Source organism: Orcinus orca, chromosome 16 (genome assembly GCF_937001465.1).
Source record: "Orcinus orca chromosome 16, mOrcOrc1.1, whole genome shotgun sequence".
In the NCBI taxonomy this organism is placed as follows: domain Eukaryota; kingdom Metazoa; phylum Chordata; class Mammalia; order Artiodactyla; family Delphinidae; genus Orcinus; species Orcinus orca.
In genome coordinates, this window is record NC_064574.1 from 51,767,747 (window position 1) to 51,779,352 (window position 11,606).

At 56.7% G+C, this 11,606-nt stretch overlaps 1 protein-coding gene across 1 annotated transcript; it reads left to right on the forward strand.

Moving 5' to 3' along the window:
• Positions 1-748: 748 nt before the first annotated feature.
• Positions 749-7,138, forward strand: PRSS33 (serine protease 33). The gene is given in 8 exon segments (XM_049699401.1): positions 749-849; positions 1,522-1,570; positions 1,630-1,811; positions 5,136-5,265; positions 5,268-5,320; positions 5,541-5,809; positions 6,002-6,171; positions 6,372-7,138. Coding segments are annotated over 8 exon segments (1,113 nt in total). The 3' UTR covers positions 6,531-7,138.
• Positions 7,139-11,606: the final 4,468 nt, after the last annotated feature.

Here is an 11,606-nt window from a genome sequence, read left to right on the forward strand (position 1 = left end):
GGGTTTTGGTTGCAAACAACAGAACCCTCTCAGGTTAGTTCAATCAGAAAGATAATTTACAGGGATTTCCCTGGTGGTCTGGTGGTTAAGACTCTGTGCGCCCAATATAGGGGCCCAGGTTCAATCCCTGGTCAGGGAACTAGAACACTCATGCCGCAGCTAAAGATATCCTGCAACAAAGATCCCGTGTGCTGCAACTAAGACCCGGCGCAGCCAAATAAATATTTTTAAAAAAGAAAGATAATTTACAGGAGGACATAAGTAGCAACAGGGTCCCTGGGGGCTAGGAAGGCTGGAGTGGAGTGCAGGGGAGGAAATGCCCCCAAACACCCCTAGCGCTCATGCCGTGTTCCCCACCACACAGACGCCAGACACTCCTGGTCTCACCACGGTCCCCCAAAGGCTGACCTGGGACCAGGACGAGGGTGCAGATAATTTATTTGGGAGGTGATACCAAGAAGCCCCAGTGAAGAGTGGGGAAACTGAGGCAGGAGGGCTGAAAGCCAATGACGTTTGCCCAGATGAGGAGGTTACCCTTGTGGGCAGCTGAGGCTCTGTCTGGCCGGGATCCCCTGAGAAATCATGGGGACACACCTCAGCATTGCCTGTGGGGGACAAGGACCTGGCATGGCCCTTTCTCTCCTGACTCCCCGTGGTTGAGGCTTGTCCTGGGGGTGTGGGGGCTCCAAGCTCCATAGGTGGCCTGGGTGGAGGGGCAGCATCAAGCGTGTCTCCCCCCAGCCTCAGCATGGCCAAGGGACCAGGCCAGCGGGGCCGACTTGGGCTGCTTGGAACTGCTCGGGCAGATCTGCGTTTTCATGAGATCCAGAGGTGCTATGAGAGCAGAAGGTATGAGAAGTTCTGGTCAATTGACAGCTTGTCTCTGTGAAGAAGCAGGTGGAGGAGTCTTGGGAGGGTGCCCTCCTCGCCTCTGCCCACCAGGACAGCCACACAGGCTGTAGGACACCACGCTCAGGCTTCATGCCCCTCGGCAGCCCTGCAAGGCTGGAGCTTCTCTTCCCCCTCATCACAGTGAGGAAACTGAGGCCCAGCAAGGTGACAGAACTATTCAAGTCACTCAGCTCACAAGGGCCTGTGTCCACCTCTCACTGCATGGCCTGACTCAGAGGGGCCAGCAGGTACCGGGCAGGTGGGGTCTCCCAGGTCTCCTGTAAGACTCACCTGCATTGAGATTTCCACTCCCCCCGTCTGCCCTCCCCAACAGCCAAAACCTGAGGGTGCCCCCACTCACCTCCCACAAAGGCCCTCTGAGTTGACCCAAGCAGAACACTCACTGCCCTGGTGTCCCATGTGTTACTGGAAGACAGTGTGATTTAATGCCCATTAAGCGCTTAGCCCCAGACCAGCCATGCTGCGACACTGCCCTGCAGGCCTGCTTGGACATTGCCCCTCCTCCAGCGCAGGCAGAGTAGCCTCTGGTGGCCCAGTGCCCATGTGACAGACTCATCCACAGAAATACTTTCAAGCCCGCTCAGGTGCACGTCCCACGTCCACCCATAGGGTCCTGTTCAGGGTCACCTACCCAGAGGCTCAAGAGGACTCCAGCCAGGTGCCACGGCATGCCCCTCCCCCTGGCCTGGCTCACCCCACACCTTTGTCCCCCTTCAGGCTGCTTTAGATGACCCCTGGTTGTTGGGTCAGCATGGTGTGGGGTCTGGCTGTGGCCGTCCCAAAGGGCCCAGCTTCTGCTGGGACATCAGTGAGCATACCACCTGGATCCTGGAAAGGCCACCCCGTCCCACCTCCTCCTGCTGCCAGGTCTACAGGGTGCCCCTGGGATCTGGCCAAGGGTAGGGCTGGGCCCTCGTCAGAGATGAGTCCTGTGCTGCAGATGGTGGGCTGGGCACCGCCATACTGAAACACACTGGCAGGGCAGCCAGCTCAGGGGGCACATCCCCTGCACCTTTGTTGAACTGTTATTTTGTTTTCATCCTTGGCATTTAAAGACTTTGGTTGTAAGCAAAAGAATCCCCTAGTACCAGCATGAGTGAAGGAGAGTTGCTTTAGAAGGATAAAGAACAGCCCACCAAGGGCAAGGATGACTGGAATGAGGAGCTCCAGCTTCACAGGACACTCTTTCTCAGCCTGGAAGGTTGCAGGCTCTCAGCTGAGAGTCCTCGCCAGTGGCTGCAGCTATGGCTGCCCCCTGCCTGGGCCCCAAGGGGTCCTCTCTCCCTCCTCCAGGATAAAAATCCCAGGGAGGGATTCTGATTGGCTGGTCTGGGGTCATGTGTCACCTCTTGATCAATCACTGTGACCTGGAGGACATGGTGGGATGATGGCCCCCGTTTGGGTCATTTGCCCTCCCCTGGGAGTGGGGACAGGTCCAGCACCAGAAAAACGTGGGGTTGACTCAGCTATGGCCCTGAGAAGGATAATTGTGAGAAGGGCAAGTAGATGACATTTGCTGAGGGGCCATTTCTGCAGTGTGACTCAAGGGTGGGACCGAAGGGCATGTGGGCCCAGCAGGGGTCTGTGCCTCAGTTTCTCAATCTGAGACAGGGGCTGGGTTGGGGTGAGCCCCTGGAGCGAGGTTCCTTTCCTACTCCTCTCAGCTTTGATTGTCCAATATTCAATCAGTACCAGATCCTCCCACCATAAGCCAGTTTCTCAGTGGGAATTTGTTTCCTGGTCCCTGCACCCAGGTGTCTGTCCTCCAGGCTTCCCGCCTCACCTAAATTGCAACAGGCAGACACGCAGCTCCTTCCATCCCGCCTTCCAGTGAACTCCCTTCTCAAGGTTTGGCCCGTATCTCCAGAGATAGCTGTGTGTTCCCAGGGTCCCTGGTCACTCTTACTCCCACCTGCCTCTCCAGCTGCCCCAACTCTGCACCAAGGGGAACACTGCCCACCTGGCTCCATTCCTGCCAAGCCCTCTAATGGCAGCTGAATCCGGGGTAATGAAAGGTCAGGAGCCTTGGGGAAGGTGCTTCTTTTATTCTTGTGGCACTTCTATAGCATTTACATCAGCCAGGCACTATTCCAAGCTCTGCGTGGGCTAACCCAGTTAATCTTCACAACCACCTGGGAGGCGGGTTTTACAGAAGAGGAAACTCTCCCAAGGTCTCAGGGCTGGAGGGAGGGCGTTCCACAAGCCGACTCCGGAGTCCTTGAGCCTGGGCTTGAGCCTGCTCCTAGAGTGTGGACAGCAGAGGTCAGGCCTGAGGCTGCCCTCCCTCACTTCGAGTGGAGGGGCTGGGGCTGGGGCCGGTTGGCCTCTAGGTCCCCTCGTTCATATCCTTCACCCTCACTCCCGGCATGATGCCCTGCTGGCCCCTTTCACTCCCAAAGACTCAGTGCCCACTCTGTGCTGGGCACTGTTCAGGCCATGGGGGACTGGTATGCACTGAATGTCTGTGTCCTCTCCAAAATTTATATGTTGAAGCCTTAACCCCCAATGTGACTGTCTGTGGAAGTAATTAAGGTTAAATGAAGTCTTAAGGGTGGGCTCTGATCCGATAGGATTAATGTCCTGCTAAAAACAGACACCAGCACCCCCCCCGCAATGCCCAGCAGACATAAAGAGGAGGCCATGTGATCACACAGTGACATGCCAGCCACCAACAAGCCAAGAGAAGAGGCCTCAGAGGGAAACCCATCTTGCCAGTTCCTTGTTCTTGGACTTCCAGCCTCCAGAATGGTGAGAAATAAGCTGTGTTTAATCTCCCCAGTCTGTGGTGTTCTGTTCTGGCAGCCTGAGCTAAGACAGGGACAGAGACCCAGACCCTGCCTCATGGAGGGAGGACAAACAAATCAAACCTCCTCTATCACACATCAACTCCCACTGTGACGTGGCAGAGGAGGAGGTGTGCTGGGCAGGAAGGCCCCCAGGAGGAAGAACCAAGTGGAGGGCTGCTGGATGACTTGGTAGAAGGAGGTTCCAGAGCCTTCTGGGAAGTGGGCACAGTCCAGGCCCAGCCCACCGACTGAGCCCTGTCTCCAGCACCTCCCAGCCTCACCCGAGACCGGCAGCCTTGCTGTCCTGGCCACCCCAAATTGAAGAGGAGACTGTTTCCAAAGGTCAAGTCTGCTCCTCCTCTAGGGTTAAGCGAGGACAGCTGCTAGGTTTAAACAAGATATTCATAAGACATTCATTCCCCACCCCCCACAAAAAAACTGTGCAGAGCTGGGGCTGGGAGGGTCTATGCAAGGCCTGAAGCCTGGGCTCTGTATGAGGCTGTCCCGGCCAGGATTTCTGGACAGAACAATGCTGTTCAGAAGCCCCAGTGACTGAGCACTGCAAGGAGCCAGGAGGCAGGATCAGGTTCAGAGATGAGCGGCCAAGGATCCTCTGGAGCTTTGTGGCCTGACCAAAACAACCCCGACCCCCGTTCATCCCCACCCCACATCGCCCCCCACATTGCCTGGCTGGGCACAGGCTCCCGCCCCCAGTTCTGTGCACCTTGGCCCAAGCCAGGTTTCCTTTGAGAAATCCAGGTGTCCCTTTCCTGCCACCTCAAAAGCACTGTTCAAAGCATCTTTGTTCAAGGCTGGGCTGATGAAGCCACAGCCCCGCCCTGACCTCCTTAATTACCTCCTGGCCAGACCCCCACCCCCTCCTGGGTCTTTAAGCCCCCAGGTTGTCCCCCAGCCCAGTTAGCAAGGAGGACACCAGCTGCAAGAGTGAGAACAGAATCCAGGGGCTGTGGGGTCTAGGGGTGGGGGGCACGCAGGAGCAGCTGTCAGGCAATGGAAATACAAGATGGGGGAGGGGCTGGGGTCCAGGGCTTGTATCGAGACCTAAGGTGGCCAAATCTCACAGTGGGTGGGGGGCAGGGGTGGTCTCTGGGGCCTGGGCATAGGGCATAGAGCCTGGGCCACAGGGCTAGGTCTGGGACTAACCAGGGTCTAAAGGAAGACAAAAGGGCCTCTGGGGGGGCTAGATCCTCCTCCTCTCTCTTCAGGTTCCAACCAGAGGGCACCCTCATTCCTAATCTCTGACCTCCCTCCCCTCACCCTGTTATCTGACACCAAACCCATAATCCAGTCCCTTCCCTGCTTCCTCCTCCAGTGTGCCAACCCCCCTCCACTCCCCCCCACCTCCCCCAACCTTAGCCCTGTGTCTCCCTGCCCTCATCCTCCTCCGAGTTCCCCGCTCCTCTGCTCACCCTTGAGTTCCCCTTGTCCTCCCACAGCCTGCGGGCAGCCTCACGTGTCAAGTCTCATCGTGGGGGACCGGGACACCCAGGACGGAGAGTGGCTGAGGCAGGCGAGCATCCAGCACCGCGGGGCACGTGTGTGTGTCTGGGCTCGCTCGTCGCCCCCCAGTGGGTGCTGACGGCAGCACACTGCTTCCTGAGGTGAGCAGGCAGCCCAGGCTTGGACAAGGGGCACTCCCCTACTCTGAGGGCTCAACGTCGAAGGGGGCAGGGGCGGGTGGAGCAAGACCCACGGAAGGGGGCGTGCCACTTGGTGGAAGCATGGTCCCCAGGCTCTGAGTGAGAGGGTGGCGGGGATGGGGGCCCTAATGGGGGTGGAGAAGGAGCTGCTTTAACTAGACCCACCGCTGTCATGCCGGAGGGCGCTGCCATCTGAGTACCCTGTGCGCCTCGGGGCACTGCACTTGTGTCCTGCCTCGCCCCACGTTCTCTTGGTGCCCGTGCAGAGGGTGCTGCTGCCCCCGGACTACTCAGAGGACGGGACCCGAGGAGACCTGGCGTTGCTGCAGCTTCGCCGCCTAGTGCCCTTGAGCACATGAGTCCAGCCCATCTGCCTGCCTGAGCCTGGGCGTTGCCCACCACCAGGCACACCATGCTGGGTCACTGGCTAGGGCAGCCTCCACTCAGGAGGTGAGGCAGAGGGCGGGGCACTGGGGCATTGGGGCCGGACAGGCGATCTCTCTCCACCTCTCTCTGATCGGGAATCCCAGCCCCTCACTGCCCCAATCCAGGACCCACCGTGACCTCCAGGGACCCAAACATCCTCACAGTTTTTCCACCTCACTGTCTCCCAGCTCTTAGAAGTCCCCCCTTCTTCTCCAGTGCCACTCCCAGAGTGGCGACCTCTGCAGGGAGTACGGGTGCCACTGCTGGGTACTCACACCTGTGACCTCCTCTACCACATGGGCACCAACGTTCCTCGTGCCAAGCACATAGTGCTGCCAGGGAACCTGTGCACCGGCTATGTCGAGGGCCAGAAAGATGCCTGCCAGGTGCGAGAAGCTGCCTGGAAACTCTGGAGTCCATGCTGCTATGGCCAGCACCCTACCTCCTTAGAACCCAGGACCTAGGAGGTACCACCTCCAGGGCTCAGTGTCCTGGACCCCAACCCAGAGGCACCACCTGGGGGATTGCAGCCCTGGGACCCAAAGTCTCTGGAGGGCTGGGACCTAAGCTCTTCTTTCTCCTGCAGCGTGACTCTGGAGGACACCTGACCTGTATGAGGTCTGGGCGCTGGGTCCTAGTGGGTGTGGTGAGCTGGGGCAAGGGCTGTGCCCTGCCCAACCGTCCAGGTGTCTATACCAATATGGCTACTTACAGCCCTTGGATTCAGGCTCGCCTCAGCCTCTGATGCAGTGACACTGACCTGAAGCCAGACTCTGGAGTCCCTCAGCTGCCTGGTCTGTGTGGGGATCTACACATCCCCCCACCCTGCCCCTTCTGACTTAGGGCTTAGAGGCCTAATAAAGTTAAGGGGCCATCCGCCCACCCATTCATCTGTCTATCCCCTGCCTCCTCCTTGGGGCTCACCAAACCCAAGCTGCCAACCCTCCTCCAGGAGCCTCCCGAGTGTCCCAGGGTCTCACACTCCCTCCCTTCCCTTCCTGCTCATATTTAACCCCCTGAGCTCCAGTCAGACAGGCAAGTGAGTCAGTGCTAGGTCTGGTCTGTGTGCCCTTCTTTTCTGGAAGAAGTCAGAGAAACTCAAATATGAGAGGAATTCAACACCAAGGAAATGACTGTCCATTGCTAGCTTTGAAGATGGAGGGGCCACGTGGCAAGGAGCTGATGAAAGCCCCTGGCTGACAGCCAGCAGGGAAAGGGACGCCTCAGCACTACTACTGCAAAGAACCGAATTTGGCCAATAACCAGAACAAGCTTGGAAGCCAACTCTACTCCCAGCCTCCAGATGAGAACCCTGACAGGCCAAGCCCTTGATTTCAGCCCGGTGAGATCCTAAGCAGAGAACCCAGTTTAGCCCACCCACAGAGTAGTGATTTAATAAATTAGTGTTTAAGTTGCAATGTTTGCAGTCATCTGCTACACAGCAATAGAAAACTCAAATAGATTTTGCCCCACTGCAGTGAAAGTGCCCCAGGAGGCAGATGGCCAGCCACCAGGCCTGGCCTTCCCATGAATTCTAAGGTCTTAGGAGTTTGGGGCACCTGACATCATGCCCTCTGCCAAGAGGACACAGGAGCCCCCAGATAGGCCTGGCCATAGCTTCTGATATCCTTGTTTTTTCTGCCACTGCCCCCATCCATGCCCTGGATGAGTCTGAGGCTGTGTCCTAGCCTTGGCCAGGCCCCCAGGCCCAGGACCGCCCCCTTCCCCCACCTGCATCTGGAGACCGGCCTAGGCCCTTTCAACTCCCTGACCACCCTCATGTGCTGGGACCTGGTGTCCCATCCCCTCTCTGCCATCTCCTCATCCCCAGGCCAAGGATCATCCATCCCTATAGACAGAGCTCAGTTTCTAGAACAGCAGAAAGAACAAGAACCGGAACAAAACCTGGAAACTCTGAAGCCCCCCTTTGGAGCTGACGGGGCAATCGGGAAAGGGGGGACAGGGGAAGCTATCATTGAAGGGGCAGTCTGGCTGGGCAGGACCAAGTGCAGCTGCCGCCACGCAGGCCTGAGCTTCGTCTCCCTCCCTTCTTTCCTCCCAGGGGAAAAAGTGGCTGCAGCACGTGGTCGCTGCTGGGCCAAGCCAGGCTGGGAGGGTGGGGCTGTGGACTGGGCAGTGAGGGAGCTCCGGGCTGCTGTCTCCCCTAGGCTGAGGGCCGTCTACTGGCTGCCCCTGGTGGGGTCACTGGGGACCAGGGTACCCAGAACAGGGCATGGCTGTGGCAGGACAGGCAAAAGGCTGTGGGCACATCTGCGGTGGGACCCTGGCCGCCCCTGATGGGTGATGCTGGCCATCCTCCCATCCCGCCCTCAGCCGGGGGCCAGCCCAGAGAACTTCCTCAAGATGCCTCCCAAAGTACTGAGACCAGAAAAAGCCAAGGACTGAGAGCCAGGATGCCTCAGTCTTGGACCTGCCGTGATTAGAGTAATGGATCCCCATTCAGAGCCCAGTGTTTCTTTTCTTTCTTTCTTTGGCTGTGCTGGTTCTTAGTTAAGGCTCACGGGATCTTTGTTGCAGCATGCAGGATCTTTAGTTGCGGCATGCAGGATCTAGTTCCCTGACTGGGGATCGAACCCGGGCCCTCTGCATTGGGAGCGTGGAGTCTTAACTGCTGGACCACCAAGGAAGTCCCAGAGCCAAGTGTTTCTGAAGCATAAGGTGAGAGCTAAGCAGGGGTGTCCTAGAAGTGGAGAGGGCGGGCTGCCCACGGAAGGGAATGAGCAGAAATCTGCTACTCGTTAAACCCTCACCAGACATGGTGCAGAGAGCTGTACTGCACCATCTCATGAGATTCTCACTAGACACTCTGTGAGGGGGGTTTCCCCATTTGTCAGATGAGAAAACAGGCCTAAAGGCATACAGCTGGTAGACGGTAGACTGTGATTTGAACCCAGGTGGTCTGATTCTGGAGGCAGCTGGGGGTGGTAAAGAGGGTATTACCACCTTGGTTCTCTCCACTTCCACTCCAACAGTGTGGCCTCCAGGCCTGCCTCCTCTCTGCTTGTTCCTGTTGTGGCAGCCTCACAGGGCTGGACAAGCTACAGCTCTACTCTGTCCAGCAGGCTCAGTGGCACGGCACCCTGTGCTGCTGCATCCCGCCTGTCAGCAAGGTCATTGGGCCTGGAGCTGGGGCGGGGCAGGGGGGGCACCGGCGGTGGTGGCGGGGTATGGACCTGGCCCTGCATCAGTAGCATCCTGCCCCTGGCCTCACAACGGCTGCCTGATCTGCCAGGAGGGAGGCCCTGGGGGGGCGAGGATAGTCCTCAGAACCCACCGGGGACAGGACATCAGGCTCCTGTCCAAGCAAGCATTCTCTAGCTGCTCACCTGCTCCAGTTGGTAGAGCTGCAGCCAGATGGCCCAGCCTCTCCCAGGAGTACTGACTCAACCTCAGTTTCCCCATCTACAATCTGAACTGGTAACACGAACCCTATCATGGCTGTAGGGAGAGTCAAAATGACTCAGTTCTGCCCAGCGAGCACGCAGGCTGAGCCAGGCACTGGCGGGCTCTCAGCTGATCTCTGAACACCCGTGAGGTGTTCCCATTTCACGAATGGGGAAACAGGACCAGAAAGGCTAGGTAATATGCCCTAAGACCCGCAGCAGGCAAGAGGTGGAACCAGATTTGAATCTGGGCGACTGACTCTAATTCCACACTGAATTGTCACTTCCCTCATAGAAATGAAACCAGTTGTATGACACAACTAGAGGCACACTAGTAACGAGTGATGATTGACAATTACTGTTTATTAATCAACACTTTAAAAAGTTTAAGTAGACCAAAGGAGAAGTCCCACCAGGTTGATACCCTACAGGCTTAGTTTGGAGGCCGGGGAGGGTCTCTATCGTGAGCGCTGGGTGGTTGAGGCCACAGGGCAGAAAGGGCCCAGGAGGACTTCCTGTGCAGAGAAGCAAGAGCAGCTGGCCAGCTGGCTCACCCACCATCTTGAGACTCCCATTTTGTCTGTCATGGCCCCCAGGAAGGAGGGCCTGCACCCAGCTAGACCACAGAACTGGGTGGCTGGGGGCTCAGCCCCTGCTCCTCCTTCAAACTTCTCCTGACCCCATTCCCACTGCAGGAGGTGTCACTGTACTCACTGACACGAGGACTGCAGTTACCTCCTGCAACCGACCCACCCACCATAGCACAATGGGGTGCACAGAGATCCCATCTGAGGGAAAGGGCTGCCTTGAGGCACAGGTGTGGAGGAGTCCCAGGAAGGAAAGGGACTTCAAAGGACTCCTGAGGAGCCAGAGGCCAGAGTCAAAAATGATAACTATAGCTATAGTTTAGGAAACATCTATTGAGTGCTAACTCTTGGTGATGTTACCGGCAAACTGGGTTTGCTTCTTGGTGAGTGTCAAGCGAAAAGACCACAACCAAGCCAAAGATGGGGAGAAGGAAGGATTTATTATTATTTGCAGCAAGTGAAGAGAACACCAGGGATCTTTCCCAAAGCAGTGTCTTCCCGAACAGCAAAATTGGGGGAATTTTAGGCTAAGGGTACATGCATATTCATGAAAGGGCTTGCAATGAGGCCAGGCTTAGATCACAAAGTGGCTTAGGCCAAAAATGGCTTCTCTTCTGTCAAGAAAACCATGCTGGGTTCTCTCTCCAGGGACCCCCCCCACCACCATCTGCTTACAGCAAGGCTCCGCAAACTTTACAAACAGTTATTCTCCAATCTCAGAGAGGGGGAAACTGGGCCTTGGTGAGGTTAACTGCCCAAGGCTGCACACTCAGTGCCAGAGCAAGGATTTGAATCCCAGCAGGTCTGAGCCCAGAGCCTGCATGGCTAGCCACCAGCTTGATTCAGGGCCAAGGCAGCATCATCTTCAGATTCCACCCACTCCAAAGAACCTCAAATTGTGGCCTCAACAACTGCTGAGCTGTTCAGCATCCAGGGTCACCACTGGCTCATCTCTCATTGGGTGCCACGGCATGCCTTCTCTGGCACGTGCCAGCAATGACTCAGCTGAGGTTCTCCCTCTCCCTGGGAGAGGTTGAAAAAGCCTCCTTCTCTTGCTCTAGTATAACTGCAATTTGGGGCGATGCAGGAGAGCATCCAACTACCAAGGAGGGAGGCCTAGGCTGTCAGTAGGTACGAAGGGCAGCCAGAGAGGGAAACCAAGTCCACAGGCCCTTCTGGAGCCTGAGTGGACCTGGGCAGAAAGGCGGGCAGTTGCCCAGGGCACCCTCCTCCTGGGAAGCGTGAACACCAACTTTGGCCATGCATGCTGCTTCTTCCGAGGATGTTTGCCAGGCCTTGTTATCAAATGGGGGTCCTGCTGCTTGCTGCTCACAATCAATTGCATACTCACAAATGTTGGTGGCAAAGGAAAGGTGCTTTTAATCAGAATGCCAACAATCTGGGGAGATGGTAGACTCAGCGTCCCCCAGAAACCACCTCCACAGATTGTGCTCGGCCATGAAACTTTTAAAGGGCAGAAGGGAAGTAATCTCTGTTAATTGTTGAGATAGCGGGTCAGAATTATTGCCATCCCTCCACTGCATGCAGGCTGGTTAACTTCTTGGGTTCTTCCTCTAGGTGTTATCTTGTTCACACAGTTTGGTCACACAGTTTGTTCAGGTTACTGAAGGGAAAGCTAGGGAAGAGATCTGGTCATCTGTTAAATACTTGCTCATTGTTCTAAAGAACCAACTAGTTTGGCAAGGTATTGTGTAATTAAAAGATTTGAAAGGTGTGCTTGGGCCAGAGATGGGTAGGTAGAACATGGGGTGGGTGGAGGGGCAGTGCCTGGTTTAAAAGTTAGTTACAGGGACTTCCCTGGTGGGCCAG